The 19800-nt window shown below is 37.9% G+C and overlaps 1 protein-coding gene across 4 annotated transcripts in view; it reads right to left on the bottom strand.

Moving 5' to 3' along the window:
• The window catches only part of gse1b (Gse1 coiled-coil protein b), a 170534-nt gene that overhangs the window by 61785 nt on the left and 88949 nt on the right, over positions 1–19800 (bottom strand). The window contains exon 1 of one of the 4 annotated variants that reach the window (XM_056765600.1): positions 16856–17159. The exons of the other annotated variants lie outside the window; for them this stretch is intronic. Within the exon in view, the coding sequence (XP_056621578.1) occupies positions 16856–16892 (37 nt within the window). The 5' untranslated portion in view covers positions 16893–17159. Of the gene's footprint in view, positions 1–16855; positions 17160–19800 lie in introns of those variants that run through there. 4 annotated transcript variants of the gene reach the window in all.

The raw sequence follows: 19800 nt of genomic DNA, 5'->3' as shown, positions 1-19800 counted from the left end.
CAGGCAGACACACAGTTGGGGGTTTAATGGGATATTTATTATACAAAACAAGACAAAAACCCACGAGGGGGAAAACAGGACAGGATAATAATAAACTGAAATAAGGACAAGGACTCACTAGACTACAAACACTTTGAAATACACCAAACTAAACTTACAGAACACAAGGTAATATTAACAAGGGACATCGACTTCGCAGAAACAAATGACAAGGGTGACTGACAAGACAGGATACCAAAACAAGGTAGCACTTTAGCCAACCTGGACAGAGTACAGGGAACAGCATTCAAGACGGCAACATCAAACAATCCAAGAGCACAAGACAAAGAACATGAGGGTGTTTTAAAGGGAAACAAACACAGGATACTTGGCAAGGGACAGGTTTGGGTAATGAAACACATTATGGGAAGGTAACAAGGAAACGAGATGGAGGGAAACACCGACGAGACGAGAACCATGACAATCGAGGTCTTAATTCAAAATATTGGAGAAACAAGTTTAGCCAAGAAACTCTTATTCTCGGTTTCTTTTTGTTATCAGAAATACTCTAAAGGCACTTTATTGCGTTTTGGTTAACTGTTAACACAGCGGGAAATGGCATAGAGGAAGAACCATGAAAAATAAAATATTTGGAGGATAAAGCAATCAATACAGATGAAAAAGAAAAACAGAGAGGTAAAAAATAAAGAGAGAATTTTTCCGGGCAAGGCACTAAAGATGCCTCATGATTGATAAGTCCTTAATGGAGGGAAGTGAATAGACAGAGAGAGAGTGAGAGAGAGAGTAAGAGAGCGAGAGCAAGAAATACAGAGAGAGAGAAGTGAGTTCAGGCTCTCACTAATGGACTAATCACATTGATTTCCATTTAGCTACTGTCTCTGATGTTATTTATCAGGCTTAACAAAACCACCCATCTCTCCCACCCTTTGTTTTTCTTGGCATAGGCCAATGTTTTACCAGCAGGGAAATGCTGTACTCAGTATTTTTCTCCCTGTTACCTGCCGCACCACTGACCCCTCGTCTGAGCCGCCAAACTGACCCTAATATATTTGAGGTCTCTACACAATATAAGCATACAATCCCTCATGCTTTCAGCCATGCCCACCTCCACACTCTCCAGCACATGATCCTGGAGCTTTTTACCAGCATCTTGTGTTACCTGTGCAATCTGGCAGCATTAGGTTTTCAAGCATGTTTTAGATGAAGCCAATAAATACCCTTTTCATTTTCCCTGACACTTTGACATCAAAGACAGGAAAACACCATTTGTGAACATAAACATCATTAACACACATTTGTTACGTATTGAAAACATTTAAAAATAAAACAGAATACAGAATGTTTTTGCCAAACCCTTTGGTATGCCTAAACACTCTGGCATGAGAAATATTTATAAAGTTTCTCTAGCCTTTTGAAGCTTTTAAGAAGTGTTAGGGCACTATAGGGCTGGGTGGTATGGTGGTATATGTTGTTACAGCAGAATAAAATGTGTGAATAAAAGTGGGCGTGGTTAACTCTCTGCAAATTAGACAATATGAAGAAGAAAAATGTGCGGCAAACCTCATTCTCACATATTTCAGAAGTCAGATCGCTATGTAAAGCTATTAATATGTTTTTTGTAAAGTAAAAGTAAATAGTAATAGTAACCAAAGCTAAGACAAACTCGCGTTGAAACGTGTAATGATGATCAAACAGACCCAATAAAAAACAGTTTATAGCACAAGTCACCAGTCATACACAGGTACTCTTATAGTTTGTGGATAAACATACTTAAGTTTTGTACATATTATCTATCTTCCTACTGTATACACATGATATAGACTAGAGATAAATATAAATATCTGATTATCAGAACTTAATCTGATATCTTTAGTTCATTTTCATAACTTGCCTACATTTAAACTATGGTGAGCATTTAAATGAACTGTAATAAATACAATATAGCTGCAAGCAGCAATCAGGGGTTAAGCCCTACAAGGGCACAAAGGGAAATACATGTGGACATTTTGATGATTAGTTTCTGCACAGCAGATATGAAAATGCATAAAAAGCACATTATAATAGCCTGTAACTTTTGACCACAAGTAGCCGCTGTCACCAAACTTGTTTGACGGGGGGGGGGGGGAACTCCATTGATGATGGATACCAAGTCTCGTGAAAATACACAAAAGTGTTGCAAAGATACTGCCACATGACCTTTTGTCTTAATCACCTTGATTTTGTTGAGGCTGTTTATGGGAACCATTAGATCAATCAAAAAGCTTTTAATAACTTTTATTTAGAGGTGTTTTAGAGGTGTTTGAAAAATAATGTTTTTTATATAAATCAATATAGCTTTAAGGAAGTATGGTGGAATATGACAACTTTGATATCAATGAACTCGGCTTGAGCCAACAAATATGCTAATGTGAATCGAATAACATTACACAAACCATTACAAGCATTTAAATAAGTTTTGTCATATATCTTGACCACTAGGGGGCACAGCCCTATAACTTTACAGGTCCTGTCAGAACATGACGTTGATAAACCATTCCAGGTTACGAAGCGATTCGCCATTCCGTTTCTAAAATACAGAATTTTACAAACAAAATTCCAAATGGCTGTGTAAAATTTGGTGAGTTGTAAGCATATACACTCAAAAAAAAAAAAAAACTCGAGCCAAACATTTTTTGCATTTTTCGACCACTTACCATGAAAATTTTGACATCTGGTCTATATATGATAAACCACTAAATATTCTGTGTTTCCTATCCTGGTTTCATCTCGATATGGCCGACGCCCAAAATGGCCGACATGGGAAAACTGGATTTTACTTGGTGGTGCTGCGCCGAAGCATAACATGTTACATAAGGTCGGGCTTTTGATGACACCTTCCAAGTTTCGTGTGGAAACGTGAAACGTGAAAGTTTGGCGAAGATACAGTATCAAATCCATTGTGGCGGGCTCTCCATCAAATTCTTTGATGCACTGTATGAAAACTGATGTACGAATTGAAAATCCTTATAATAGCTAATAACTATAATAATAACTTTTTGTCAGCCATCTCTAGATACTACATACCAAATTTCGTACAAATCGCTCAAAAGCTCTAGGACAAGTTCGAAAAAGTTTGTTTTAACAATAATTCAAAATGCCAGAAAAATGTTAATGACGGAAAATTACATCATACAGGGGGATTGTCCCTGTAATAAGTGCACTGTAAGTCGCTTTGGATGAAAGCGTCTGCCAAATGACTAAATGTAAATGTAAATCATAGTAGCGATATTTAGTAACAACCACAGTTGCAGCTATGACACGGTACAGCCAGAAGAACAATATGTACGTGGACAACTGATATGATTAAAGAACAGTAGAAAATGTAATCGCAATGTACACTTTATATTTACAAAAAATAAATGCCTCAAGGGATTCGAACCCGCGATAAGGCATGTGCTTAATTTCATGAGTCACTCATTTGACATAGTGCATCCTGCCTGCCATCCCCGAAGCGGCTGAAATGAGACAGTAGAGCAAAAGAAAAAAAAAACAGTGAACAGGAGGAACAGAAGTGATAATGAAAGATAGAATATAAATTGGTTCTCACTTTATTTCTCTTTTATATATTTACATATATTATAAATCACTTTAAGTTGCACTACATACATAACACTTTATTTTATTCTATTTTAATTTATTACTTTTATTACCTTTCTTTTCGTTTGTTTAAATGCTTGCACTATTTGTACGGAGCCCAGCAGCAACTGCTTTTGCAATACAAATATACATTTTCTTATGCCAATAAATCACACTTAAATTGAAATGCACAGAAACCCACAACCTCTTGGACAGAAGGTTTGCTGATTTTCATGTGTGTTACTCAGTTGACATGCTTGACCAAGGATCCCGAGGAGAGCTTTCAAAGCTTCAAACATTGACATGTGCTAATCCCCGAAGGGTCTGAAACGAGAGTGTAGAGCAGAAATACAATGTATTTGAGAAACGGATAGCATAAGATCTCGATTTTCTGACAAAAATTTCAAAAGTTAAGAGCAAAAATAGCCCACTTCAAATCTCATGACTTATTTTTTGTGGAAATCCACAAGAAACCATGAGTAAAAACCTGCCTGTTTGCACGAATCACTTCAAGCCGGATTGCTTTTTCAACCTGGGACAGAACAAGCAAGATTAGCTTCAAAGTTGTTCCTCAAAAGTGATCGAGACCGACTGAACAAAACAAAACTGCCGATGCAAGTAATATTTATCAACAGTCTGAATTGACATAAACGTACTGTATATGTATGAGGATAACGTTAGCATATGATAGCGAAGGGAGCTACGTCAGTCACGGGCTAAATAGAACATTCAAAGCCAGTGTTAAACTTACTGTATATAAGAGCAGACGGCCACTTGGAGTTTAACTGTATGAATGTTAATACATTATGTGCGTTAATATGTTTAGCTGCGGCAAGCTGTTTATTGAACAGGGGCGAACACTGCTGTTAGTTTCGTTTTGAACGTCTCAAATCATCATGTGTGTAAAATTATAACTTGTCAACGACAAGCGCTTAAATCAACGTTATTCCGCTGAGATCTGCAGGTGTGCAATCCGTGGATTTTAGGCAAACATACACGCACACCGTGAGCGCTGTTTGCTGGGACGGAATTTTTAGTCTACAGAGACATTTATGACGAAACTTACAGCAGAGGAATTCAGGATATATAATTTAGCTAAACCATTGTGCACGGGTTTGTGGACTGTGGGGCGCACTGTAACTCATTATCATTTAAAGAGACATGCACCAAATCGGGTTGCTGTGAGCAAAGCTGTTTTTGATAAGGGTTTTGTTTACACAGCCATTGAGTGTTTTTAAGCAAAATATGTTCCAGACATTTCATGAAAAACATAATAAATCATACCAACTTTTTGAAAGTGCTCATCTGAGGAAACCTTTAAGAGTCTATTTTCATGACAATCGGTCACAATTTCTACGATTTGTATCGAAAAAACATAGTATTAAACTTTTCAACCTCAAAAGATGATTTGAACTGGAAGAAAAAGACGCGTTGCACTGGCGTTTAAAAAAATCGTTTTTTGAAAACTCCTTAGGATTATAATGTACAATAGATGGTAACAGCTTCAAAAATGGCGGCCACGCTCAACTCAAAACAAACAAGTCAGGATGGAGATAACACTTGTTTTGACACTAGTTATTCGATCCCAGATACTGTCATTAGCACGGTTGGATACAATTTTTTTATACGAAATATACTTGGGCCGTAGTAAATGCATTGTATGGGAAACGCTGGCTACCATAGACTCCCATTGGTGAAGAAGAACAATAAATATAGCTGCAAGCAGCGACGCAGGGCCAAGCCTTCGAAATCAAATCAAAGACTTCACATATAAACATTACATGTGCTGCACAGAGAGTTTGAACCACCCACCTCAAGGTCTCCAAGCATGGGATTTAACATGTAACACCACTCAGCTGCACACTTAAGATCTGTCCGGAGCTATAGTACCATAGAGCCTGAGAAGCACAGGGCAACAAGGGCAAAAACTGGCAGGTATCGAACGTATGTGAGAAGCAAACAGGACAAAACTTACAAAGATACAATTCTGTATGTGATTATGTATGGGGTTTGCTTGCAAGAATGGTGTGTGAGAGCCGAAGAAAGTGGTGCAGGGTTTGACAACGAAAGAGGGAGAAAACATATTTTGTAGTCTTTAGCTGAACTAATCTCAGTGTTATTTCTAGAACAACACATTTTGTGTTAAGTTTAAGACAACTTGTGTTGTCCCGTTCATTTATTTCACACAAAATCAACACAAATTGTGTTCAAAATAACACATAATGTGTTACAAAGCATAAAACAAACAACGTGGTAAAAATTAACAGAACTTCTCTTCATCTGCCATTAGCACAGGAACCTGTGTCTCAGGTCATCAGGCATGCTATAACACGGTCATCATGACAGCTTCTATATTTCATTTTCAATAAAATTTAACATATTATTTGTGCTGTGCATTTCACTGGAATCAGTCTCTTTGTCACAATTGCGCTGGCCCACGTTGTTAACATCAGCTACAACAAATACACATTGACAGGGGCTTAATGGGGACGCTGGCCTTTGGCTCCCTACATCTGTGAAGGAGCAATCCGGGGTAACACACCGAACCGTGACGTGTGGCTATACAAACCAATGCCACAACTGCTCCTGTGAGTTACGCAGGCAGGGTGCTGCTTCTTTTAACCGGCACAAGCAATCAGCAATGAGACAGACATGTGGCATGGGCCTGTGAGCATACTGAACCTGTCTCTAGCACCTGCTTCCTTTGTCAGACTGGATGAACGGCATCCAGGTAGCATGCTCTCTTGGAGTCATCTACACACCATCTGGCTATAATAGTTTATAGGGGGCACAGTGACCCACTCTCTGTGGCTAATTAATGTCTTGGATTATCTTGACCTGAACTCAGGCCAATCTGTAATGATTCAGTCCAACACTACCAACCTAGTAGTTTAGGCTATTTTTATTTATAAAGACTGGTGCAGTGGTGGAGCACAGGACAAAATGTGAAAAACTGTAAACAAAAGCCAGCTCATTAGTACCCAAGCATTTGGCTCCAATCACACACTGCTTGGATTGTTTCGGATCATTGAAGTTCCCGAGATTGTTTTTTTCCTGTATTGGAGAACACAAAGCGAGTGTTATTATTTCTACCATCACACCCTGAGATTAACGCTGCAGTTTATATTTATAGAATACAAACATGCACATATAATTCTTCTAAAAGAGCTTTTCTTCGTTCATTAGCTTTGTTTAGGTGCATCAACAAATCGACATTAAAATTAGTTTAATGTGCTGATACAGTATGTAAGTAGCGCAGACAATGAACAAAAAAGATAGTTGTGGAGTGTTGCAATCCATTGAGACATGTCCCCTCTGGATGAGAGATGCATTGGTTATGGGTAAAAAGAAGGGCAAAAATGGAGGCTGGCTGGAGAGTTGGGGCAGCTTCAGAGCCGAGCCCCACTGCAGGTGTGCGCAACAGTGCCAGTCACATCATCCTGCCCTCCATATGCTTGTTTTGTGCCTGCCAACCCACTCCCGCCACACCCCGCCGAGTTTAGAGTTGGCAACACAGCCTCATAATCTGTCCCCGTGCCACACGCCTCCTCCAACTGTCTCCACTGTTCTGTGTGCCCATGCCAAGCAAGCAGGGCAGCCCTAGACCCCAAAAACTGCTCTGGCCTGCTGACCGGCACCGCGGCCAGAGTTGCCATATGGAGACTCGTGCCATTCAAGCCACTCTCTCTGTCATCCTCTGCCTCTTCCATCTGAGTGCGCTCACCATGCGCTGGCGCTCAGCCTGCAAACAGATTGTTCGCCCCCGCTTCACTCTTGTGCTTTCTTTGCTTAAAGATAGTCTCCTTTTGTTCTTCAGCCCAGCAGAGTAGACTACACAAAAGTCAGAAAGCTCTCGAACTTCATCAAAACTATTGTCAGTTTCGTTGCGAAGATGAACGGATGTCCTGGGCTTGTCTCATGAGTTGAGGGTGAGTAATTCATGGCAGAATGTTCATTTTTCGGCTGAGTTCCCATTTAAGGAGATATTAACAGAGTGGTTATCTGCTCCGTCTCTCCCAGTCAAAGCTGATCCCTCATTCACAGGCAGAAAGCTTATCCTTCATCCCCGATACTACAGTCCTTAGATACCTAGATGGACAATTGGGGAGCTTATGGCTCTCGATCATACACTCCATAAAAATTAAGTAAAATAGTGAGAACTTGCAAGAACAAACACTTCCTTTTAACATCCACATAATGGTACTGCTGATCTGGGGCACTCTTTGAATTGCGACATGTTCTACTGAAGTGGACAAATTGTTATAGTGGATAGTACCAAAAGAAACCACATGGCCTTAAAAAAATGCCAAGCGCCATCAAATATATACAAATACACATGCACGTACAGGCATGCACAAACATAAGCCAGAAATCTAATTCAACAATACGTAAGCCTTTACAAACAAAGAAAGCTTACTCTGAGATCTTCAACACATACAGATGCAGATAAGAGGCCGTAAGGCATTTTCAGTTGAGTTCCCAACAGCTTTCAAACGTCATACCACACCAGTTTCTTGCTTTGGGCACAGAAGATAATAGAAGACAACATGCTTTCTTACTCATGCATTGACAGGCACACAAACCCCCACCCCTCTACCAACGACACTGCTTTTCAGGAAATACAAACAGATACGATAAAGGAGCCATCAAATTAGCAAAGAACAGCAGTGGGCAGGAGAGACAGGGAGAGTTGGAGAGAGTTAGAGTTGCTATTTTGGGAACATTAAAGGCGCAGGACCAGTCTGCAGTCCCAGGTATTCGCTTCTATATACAGGAGACATTTTTCTTTCTTAACCATTTTACAATTTAAGCAAAATTTACTAAGAGCAACACAAATTTAAGACTTTTTTGGTGTCACATAATAACACAAATAATTTCTGGAGTGCAAACCTTAGTAAAACACATTGCGTGATTCATTTAAAGAGTACGTAGCATGAGATCATGAAAATGACATTTCATGCAGTGTGTTATGTAGCCGTGTTTGAAAGTAAGCTGTCTGCCAAGTTGTAAGTCCTAAGGTGAATAAATAACAAAGCTATTGGCTTGTAAAAATGGGAGTCGACTCTGAATCACGCAAACGAGACGTGAACTAGTACCGCCGCATATCTACATCACTACACATAGTCCCCGCCTACGTTTTGATGGGACTACTGCGGAAACTTCACACTCCTCCCCCAAACACTGTCGCTCATTCGTGATGCGTGTGTATCATGTCTAGAGTCTGTGTTCTACGTTGTGAAACTAAGTGCGTCTTATTTCAACTACCAAAGGAAGAAAGTCTGAGGGAAAAATGGTTACATTTCATTTTTCAAATGATACCAAAGGAGAATAACCCCAGGGTTTTACTGTGCCCGCGTCATTTCACCGAAGAATGCTTCAATAATCTTGGTGCGTTCACTACAGGATATGTTCAAAGACTATCCTTGAAAGACGGGCAATACCAACTTTATTTGGACCTGTAAGCTCCACCGAATCACAACCTGTAAGAGTGACTATTTATTTTTGTCTAAACTTCAAGAAATATTTGTGTACCTTATATCTAGCTAATGAAATCGCGGAACGAATCATTTAAGAGTAAGTCAAGATGTAAGGTAAGAATAACTGCCTATTATTACAACACAATAGTGTTTTTACACCTCGTATGTACATAAGTACACCAAAGTAGGACCTTAAAAATCATATGCTACTTACTCTTTAAATACTCTCCTCCCATAGAGTTTGCGTCTGAAGAGGAAACTCCTGTATATGCAGCAAGGTTGGTAGCAAAAACAACAGTGTCCATGCCTTTACTGTGTGTCTTTAGTAAATCCTTTAGTTTTTTTAAAGTAAAAGAGGCATTTGCACTGGCACAGGCTGTTCCCTATCTTTGAAACAACTGTTGTCTGCAGAATACAGAAAGTCATGCAGGTTTTAAATGAGGAAATGTTGAAATTATAAATATTTGGGAAATGCAAAAATCAATAATGGTTGTGAAGAACTTCACTTCTTTTTTTTAGATAAATAAGTTTCAACCTTTCACTGCCATTAAATGCATATCATTTATTTACCAGCCTTCAAGAAACCTGAAAACTGTATTACTACATATGCAACTATCAAAGAAACAACATTTTTAGTTATAGTGAATATTGAATAGTGCTTGCACAGCAGATTTTATAAAGCCACGCGCTGGAGAGATGCCCTGTATTGGTCATGTCCAAATCACTGCCAGCTGTCTGCCTGACCACTGGGGCACATAGCAGCTGGTACAGACCGAGAGACTTTGACAATGGCACTCACAGGTCACAACACACACACACATAATTCTTCACAATCAATACTGATATCACACAGGATACACAACAACGAGCCATTGAAACTCTTACTGAATCAATGTGTTGGAAATACATGCGACTCCAAATTCAAGATCATTGTGACAAGTTGCATTGCGGATAAAAAGTTTATCTTTCCCTTAAAGTAAAATCATTTGAACTGCAGACGGAAATTTGTAAAATTATTTTTGTAGGGAATAAGTAATCATATTGGTTTCTTTGCAAAGCTAAAATGTATTTTTCAAGTCACTAATGCTTGCCTGCAGGACTATCACTGGATCTGCACCGGCTTATTTTCACACCCTCTTACACTCCTTCACCCCATCAATATCCCTGTGTTCAGCAAACCAGCAGCGTCTTGTATTGCCTTCTCATAAGGGCAGTAAATCGCTTCCCCACTCATTCACAACTCTTTCCTAGTGGAACATTCTTCCTAACTCGGTCCAGTCAACCACGTTTCTCACAACATCCAAAAAACGACTTAAAACCCAACTCTTCTGTCCATACTTGAAAGGCAAATGGCAAATCTCTTTCTCTCAACAGGTATTGTTCTGGCTTTTGTGGAAACAAGTAACTTTGTATTACCGCATGGATTATATTATTGCTCCTGTATGACATATTGCTTATTGCTCCCTGTAAATCAATTTGGATAAAAGCGTCTGCTAAATGACTAAATGTATTTAATATTTTTTCTTTCTAAAAGGCAAAGTGCACAAAATGTTAATAAGTGAGTAAGTGGTCCTAAACATTTGAATAATGGTGAAGTCTAGTTCAATAATGAAACTTAACAGATGCAGACTGAGCGTTCTTCCAATGAATCCACCAGCCACCTTCTGTACCTGCATTACAGTTTTTAAACACATTTCTTGAAACACAAATCCATAACATCTCACCCAATTCGCAAAACATCATATTTTCAGTTCAAAATGAAGCTCTCTTCTCAAAACCATTCAAACTTGCTGAAAAAACAAACTTTTCCCGCAGAGATGACACACAAGACCACAAAAACACCCACACTACAACATAATCTGAGACACTGGTGAGATCAATTCAAAACACTGTTACTAAAATCTCTTAATGGGATTCAAGAGGAATTTGACAGTTTAGTGCTTATTAGAATATACAAAATAAAAGAGTGCAGAATGCAAGAATGAGTTTTAGGAAAAAATTAAACATTTCACTACTGCAATGTAGATGAAGATGATCTTACAAGACAGAACAATATGATCTGGTCATGCAACACAATACAGAACACAAGTGCGCAAATCACATTTATATTCAGGCATTTAGCAGATGCTTTTATGCAAAGCCACTTACAGATAAGATAAAAGCAACAATACATTGAAGAGATTTGTCAATAGGGGGCAACGTAGAAAAATATGGCATCCTCTGCACCTTTGGCCCAATTTCGTAAAAGTATACTATTTTCAGCAAAAATTCGGAACAGGTAAAAAGTAAAATAAAATGCACATTTGTAAACTTGACAATCACAAATTTGTGGGTGTATACATGCTAAAGTTTACTGGATACAGAATAGTGAAATTTCTCTCATTTAGTGTGTACTGTAATGATACTGTATGTACAGTAAGTAGTATAAAGCCCATGTATAAATGTGTGCTATTTGAGTTTACACCTGGACACTTCAGTTCATTATATTGTGTGTTTGTGTTTTCTGAATGAGAACATGGTTAAACCTTTGAAAAATGACGCTGTTTGTGTGTGGTGTTTGTACAAGTTGGTGTATTTTTCTGAGAATGTGTTTATAGTTGTCAGAACATGGTTAATTGTTTCATAAAGTGTGTGTTAGCAATCGAGAAAAACTGTAATAGTAGTATATCTGATCTGTCTGATTAAGAGGCAAATGCAAACACGCATATCCAATTCCTATCCAGTTTATTTCCACATATGAACGAGGCCTGAAACTGACATAACTGGAATCCTCTTTAAAACCAGGTTAATGCATATATTTAAATAGCCTCTCTAAAGAAAGAAAAACATTAAGTTGCACGTGTACAGCAGATCTGAAATAAAAATGACAGAAATGGCTGGAAATGGCAGAAGCTTACTGGGGGGGACTGTAGTAGAGTTTTTCCGGCGGGGGGCTGTATTTGAAAAAATATTTATAATAACGTTAACATATGTCTTATTAAAACTAACCTTTAACCTTAGGTTAATAAAGCAATAAGCCCAAAGAAGCATTAGGTTACAGTGCATTTTATAACAGCTAAGGGGCATTGTTAGGCCTGACGAGAAGTAGATGTGTCGCTGTGTGTGTTTTGTTCTTTTGTGGCAATGTGCTTCTGTTGAGAAGCATTACCGTGTGTTTCGGGATCTGTTGCGTGTGGTTGTGTGGGAGGTTATAAGTAGCACGTGTCTGCAGTGTCAGAGACTTATACATCACTTTCTTCAGCGAACAAACTGTTAGCATATTTGTTTATTTTTATACAAATATATAATACAGTAGTCTATCGTACCCTATCCTTCTATGTGTTGAGTTAAAATGAAAATTGACCATGATTTTAGTATTGTATAGTTTAAACATGGTGAATGTAACAAAACTCTGGTTGTATTAATAGTAACTATCTGTGAAAGATATATACTATATATACTAGAATACTATAATGAACAATTGTAATATTCCGTAGTATGCCTAGTATATTAAAGTAGTTATAATACAGTATTTAGTGTTTAGTTTTCAAAAACCATAATAATTAGGTTTAATTTTTGCATAAAATACTAAGTAATCCACGATAATCACTGTCTCTAATTCTAATTCATGTTGTCCCCTTGTGGAATTTTCTACAGTAGCCCCAAAAGAACAAACTGCCGTCTACAGAACATGTTAAGTGAAAATCTTAATTCCTTCGACAAAGAGGCGAAAAGGTGACAACATCTTGTTGCCGTGTTAGTCACTGTAGTGCTTCGAAAGGTTGGGGGGCGGTGTTGTGACCTGTAGGTTGCAATTCGCAAGCTCACCTGTCAGGACTCTGTCATTCTGGTCTCGAGTCCTAGAACTCACTGGACAGTCATGAAAGAACCAAGTCCTGCGGGCGTTTTGTGTGGAGGCACGTGGATTTTGTTGTAATTGTGCGCCACGTGTCCTCCTGTCTGGTCTCTTAGCCCCGCCCTCTTGTTACCCGTAATCATTCCATTATTGTTAAATCCTCTTCACCTGGCCCCTCATCTCTTTTGCAATTATCCTCTGTAGTCCTTCCATATTTAACATTCTCCTAATTCTCAGGTTTCCTGTCGATTCATTGTTATTGGTTTACAGTTTCTAGTGTTGGTACACGTTTTTCTCCTATATATTCCGGGATATATTTACCCACGTATTTCATTCGTGTCTTCATATCCTGTGGTTTATTTTCAACTTTATAGTATTGTGTTACAAATTTTTTCCCTTTGTGGGTTTTGTTTTGTGTTTTCAGTTAATACATATTATTTGTGGTCCCTTCGCCTGCCTGCATCTTGGTTCTCTTCTTCCGACTGTGACATCAACGATAGTTGCAGCTAAATTTCATATATACTGGACCCTTAATATTAGTACATCTGCATAGATAATTATGTTTGATTATGCTTATAATAAAAAATAAAATATGATAAAATAGGAAGACAGAAATATAACTGGAGGTTAACAGCTATTTTAGTCAAGTCAAGTCAATTTAATTTATATAGCGCTTTTCAGAATTCCATTGTTGCAAGGCAGCTTTACATACATTATAATGAAGAAAAACAAGTTGAATAAATATTAATCTCAAATAATAAATACTACGCTGGTTTGTTAGAAATTGTTTAATTGAAGAATACTGCAATTAAAGTATATTATTTTGAATATGAATACTACTGCTAATTTAAAATTACAATATACCAGAACAATTTGCAATAATAACATAAAGAAAAAACGAATCGTACCATAACGGGCAGGGCAGTCCCAAGCCTTTACAGGGCCCTAAGCAGAATTTTATTTGGGGGTGTCCCCAATGCAATCGACTATTCTCAATGTTTGTCTATTTGCACGCCCACTTTAAACCTTCTCTATTTTATTTTGACCACAACCTATAGACAGTCTTTTGAAGCCACATAGCCCTTGAGGATGATTTAATCTTTTTGTATTACTTGATAACCATTTAATTAATTTACAATATGCACACAATTATACTTAACATTATCACAAATAAAATGCTCAATTGACAGATAATTATAAATTGCACGATTCACATAAATTACATATTTTTAATCTTAATCAGCATTTTGTTGTCGGCATCAGTAAATACTGTTCCACAATTCACAAATGTGGATAATCCCCAGAGAAAAGGAAAATTATAAATAGATATCCTTCTCATATTACATCTATCGCCTAGACAGAAATGAGATCAAATGAACATTAAGTTTAGATATAAGATTAAGTTTCCTGCTTCTCACATCTTTCTCCTGAGACAATTTTTTTATATTCTGTTATGTTTGTCTCCACTGAAATTTAGAAGAGAAATCCATAACATCTCCTTCAATAAAGACTTTTACATTCTCAGATTTATCTCTAAAATTTCACGAGAGATCTCACAATGTGCTCAGAATATTCTCCTTGGCTAGATCTTTTACAATCCAGATTTATCTCCTCTAAGAGATCTTCATAACTCACACTGTGCTCAAAATATTATCATTAGATAGAGACATTCATGTAAGTCATGCTAGTAATTGTGTTAATACATTTAAACTATACTAAGCATGAAAGAAATGCATTTTAAATTAATTGTTTTTTACTAGGGCAACTATTACTTGTTCTTTAGTAACTATTCAAATAATTTTATGTAGCTGGCACCGGAAGACAAAGCTGATCAATAAATGAGACATGTAAGAGAATAATCAGCCCTTAGTATGAACTAAAATAAATCCCTGTTAGAAACACAGCCTTTTGGGCAGCACATCAACATCGAAGCACAGCAGCACCTCAGACGGCATGAGTTCTAATCCCAGCTAAAGGTACTTTCCTCTTCCTGACTCTCATCATACAGTCATGTGAAAAACAATATCAACAAAATCATCATCATAAAAACATAACAATAAAAAGTTATTCTTTTCATGAATTTCATGTCTCACTTGGTTCTACTTTTTTTAAGCCTAAGGAGTTTTAGGAGAAAGAGCAGAGATACTGTTCATGCTACAATGAGAGATAAATAATAATCTCAACTAAGTCTCTGATGTTTCTCATGTCTCAGTTGTGTCTACTTTTATTTCTCCAAATGGAATTCAGGAGAAACATGGGAAGACAAAGCTGATCCCTAAATTAGACAATAAAGAGATTTCACCAGATTCTCTCACCACAATCTCAGTTTTTACTCTCTTAGACATCTCTCATTTGCGTCTACATTTACATTTAGGCATTTGGCAGATCTCTCATTTGCGTCTAATTTTGTTTCTTCTAAGGAATTTCAAGAGAAAAATCGGATAAAACGCTGACACTTCAGCAAGAAACATAAGAGAATCACGACAATGTCTCCTGAGCAAAACATTCTTCCTCTGGGACACAAAAGAAAATGAAGAAAATGGATGTGTGTCGTGAATATATCACAAAAAAGCTGTAATGTGCTCTTGGGGCAGCCGCTAAATTGGCTCATAGGGAGGGCCGGCTCTGATAACGGGGTGCAAAATCCACAAGGGCCTACCGATCTCTCTTTCTGTAATTATCTTACTTCAAGTCTTACTCACTCTCTCCTCTGTTCCTTTAATGTTCCTTTCTTTCTTGTCAAGTAATCATTGAGGAACTCGTGCATCTGACACTGTCTCCAAGGCAACAGAGGTTCAGATGAGAATGTGTGTACATCACACACAAAGTGATACAGTAATGCCTTGAGAGAGCTCAGGGCCGAGTGTACACCAGATGATCCACCAGAGTTTGATTTTATAGGATGTGTGTATGTTTGAAAGCTCTCACGACACACACGAGTCTGTGACATATTAACGGTGGCCTGTGACAATGATTTCTGACCAGAGATGACACGCAGCCTACACCAACTCTAAATGCTGTTATGCAATTATTATTGCAGTAATCATAGAAACCAATCGTTTGACCCTGAATGCGCAGAGAGAGACAAAAAGAAAGAAACGTATTCACATCTTTTCCTATTAATAATCATAAGCTCACTTATAGTCCAGCCCCCACAGACTCGGCCACATGAATTATTCATCTGTGCTAAGTGTCATCTTAGCGGCCCGCTGTCAGAGGACAGGTGAAGATCTGCTCTGTATTGGTCTCAACACACGCACACCCACACTCAACCATCGTGAGGAGGCAGACGGTATTCCCTTTGGCATCTTATTTCTGGAAATGGTTGAACACACATAAGCATTTCTTCTCAAAATCTTCTCACAATGAATCAACCGATCATTTGTCAAATCATCTTTAACACTTTCAGCTCTCAAGATTCACTTTGTACCGTCATTAATATAATAAAAAATAACATCTATTTCTATATAGTAATATTTACAAATAAAATCACATGCCTGAAATATTGTTTTTTGGGCTCAAAACATTTTAAAAATATTTTTAATGGGATTGTAACATTCTTTTTGAGACATATAAGGTCATGATCCTCTTAAATTCACAATACTGTAATGTGCACCGATATTTCAATTTCAATTCAATTCCGATGAGATACATATTGCTGTAATTTTATTTTACTTGCTTCATTTATATGGTGTATAGAAACAAAATAGAGTTACAATTTCAAAGTCATCATTTTCCTTATTTAAACTTATACCAATTTTAAAGATATTTTGAGGTGTGGAAAATTTGTTTTTGTTAGGTATGTCATTCTGGGCCATTCTACAGATTTCACACTGCATGAAATCCAAACGCAGATATTACAAACACTGCTACTATTTTGTAGACTCACACACAAGCTTAATTTTGTGCTTGAGTTGAAACGACTAACCTGGTAAGTAGTAGAGAGGGGCTTTCATTCCAAACATGGTCTTTCCTACAGTATCATGTTGCTGAGTGCAAAGGTCAGGAAATGTGCTACGTTCCAACCATCCGCCGGTGCTATTCGTCCCAGTGCAGCCACAGCTGGACAATAATTGAGAATAACATACCTCTTGAATTAACTCCGCATTTTAGAATTATTCCACAATACGCGCCTTGTCAGGGGGTTAGACACCATCACTCCACATTCAGAAAAAAAACTGCTGTAATTGTGTTTTAAATTTTCATGATGAAAAGCGGCAGAAGTATCCTGCTAGAGGCTCGTCCTGCGCCACTTGGTCTCTGCCTCAATCCAAGGATGAGGAACTGTGCAGGAACACGTTTTTTTCTTATCACAGTGCCGCTCTCTCTTTAACTCTGGCTCATACGGTGCCAGTAGCCCAAGGAGATGAAACCCCTCATACTAGAGCACTGTTAGAGCATGGGAGGAGCCGTGGAGGGAAAACAGAAGCAGAGAGAGAGAAAGAAAGAAAGAAAGAGAGAGATAGTGAGGGAGGGAGGGAGGGAGGGAGGGAGTGAGGGAGGGAGGGAGGGAGGAGATGGTTTTGCCCATTGATGGTTCCCCCTTGAGCATCATTATTAGTAGTGGGATGTGCTGGAGTGCCATGTGATTGGTCAGAGAGCAAGGCAGAAATACAGGGCATCTTTCAGTCTTGTTCATCTGTTCACACCCCTGAAACTGCCCTTAAGCTGTGCCATCTTAACCTGCAGCACATCTGAGTTGCACACACACACACACATACACACAATGGCAGGGCAGTGAAAACAGTAGCAACCCACACAACGTGTGGAGTGACAATACAGAAGAATGTATTAAAGACATTTTGAGCAAAAAGGATAAAAAAGTGTATTTCATAGCCCTTTGATGCCATATAATATGAACACATATTGTATTTTTACATGCAACATTGCCAAAACAACAAAAATAAGGTTCTAGAAAAATATAATATCCCCCCACCAACGCGCATGCAGACACACTGACACACACACACACATACAGACACACACACAGACGCATGCCGGGTGGGGGTTTAACTCTCTGCAGAGAGCAACAGAATGGAGAAGAGACCGACAGATGAGAGGATGGCTCATACCCTAAGGGCTGTCTCACCCTCACTATACACCTGCACACTCACAGACAGTCTGATTAATCACCCTCTCTGAGACAGACAGGGAGAGAGAGAGAGAGAGAGAGAGTGAGAGAGAGAGATATCAAATGATTTGGCAACAATACAGCATTTTTATCTTGCCAGTAAAGCACACTTAAATTGAGAGAGAGTAAAGTAGAGGCTTAAAATGTATTTTTTTGTTTATATTTCAGTCTATTTGTTTTTTTTCACATACTTTATTTTACATTCCATGTAATATTTTATTAGAGAGAGGGAGATTATGTTTGAAAAAAATTAAATGATAGGGTAATATTGTAACGTTGTACAATCATGCCAATTAAGTACTTAAAAAAATATTGAAACGTAGGGACATGACCTCTCATACAGACAGATACACTTATCAGAGAGACAGACACACATTAACATGATACAGTACATCAGAGAAATCATGTGACGTATCTTTAACCACACACTAACTAGCATGCACACACACACACACAATTGCACAGAGATGTCAGACCACTGCAATTAATAAATGTATTTGACATAAAGCATCTGGTTCACGGGGCAATTTCTGCTAAGATGTAATAAACTCATTTTGACCTTTAACATCTGCCTCCTCATTTTCATCTCAGCAGTAATGCTTGGGGCAGCTGTATCTCCATATGCTAATTGTGGTCGAGATCAAAGAATTAATTTGCAAATGCTTCTTTACCCATTAGAGGCCTCGGAGAGAAGCTGCAAATTATGAAACTACTTAATTGGGCATCAAATTCTGACCCGGGTCACACTGCCAAGCTCTTCCTCTTGGAACTAAAATAACAGTGCATTCAACAAAATTATACTCCTAGTAATAAAATTAATATATTGCAAATTATATATTAATTATATTGGAAATTGGTGTTTTTGGACTGGGAAGGAGGTTTTGAGGCTATAGTACCTTTACAGTCGAGACCAAAACTAAATTTGACATCTTTGATTGTTATTCACATATATTCATGATGCATAGATGTACTTTGATTGTAAACTACTGTTAGCTTGTTTTAAAAACATTTGAGGAGGTTTGAAAAAAATTACACACAACATATGTCCAAAGTAGGTGAAAAACTGAGTCAAGGCCCAAGAGAATAACCACTAAACTTTAACTGTATAAGAGGATCAACAAATAATAATAGACAACAGATAAAATAGACGTACGATAATACGGCTACTTTCTTCCCTTTGTATAGCTCATTTAGTTCTCCATCATGCAAACTTTAATCATCTTTTCCTCTCCATTTTGGCCTTCTGATCACACTGGTATGGTGTTCTGTTTATACATTTGAAACGACTTTTCTCATTATAGTGTGGACTATGCAACTGAAACTGAAAACTTTAAGATCATTGATCCTAGTGACAGTCTCCAGACAAAAACAGAAGTATCTTTGATTCTGCGCCCTTCCTGTCTGCATCTCCAGTGAGTTCTGCACTAACTCAGTTATATGTTTAAAAGCAAAGTACAGAGTCAAGTACAGACTGGCACTTCTATGTTTTAATCTTTAGCGCACCTTCACTTTTTCTAAAGAAAGCAGCTGACTATGTAGGAAGTAGGCAGCCAAGCCGCTCACAACAGAGATCAGTGGATGATATGTACAAATCATTTACATACGTTATACAATTCTGATATGAATACTAATAATATTTCATTATTATGGCTATGTATATTGATATTCTTATTGACTCGTTATCCCACATATGATTTTTATGAGTTTTTACTTTATTTTACCCCTTCTTTTAAGTTTTTATC

The sequence above is a fragment of the Triplophysa dalaica genome, chromosome 14 (genome assembly GCF_015846415.1).
Source record: "Triplophysa dalaica isolate WHDGS20190420 chromosome 14, ASM1584641v1, whole genome shotgun sequence".
NCBI classification, from domain to species: domain Eukaryota; kingdom Metazoa; phylum Chordata; class Actinopteri; order Cypriniformes; family Nemacheilidae; genus Triplophysa; species Triplophysa dalaica.
This window is presented reverse-complemented; position numbering and strand designations above follow the sequence as displayed.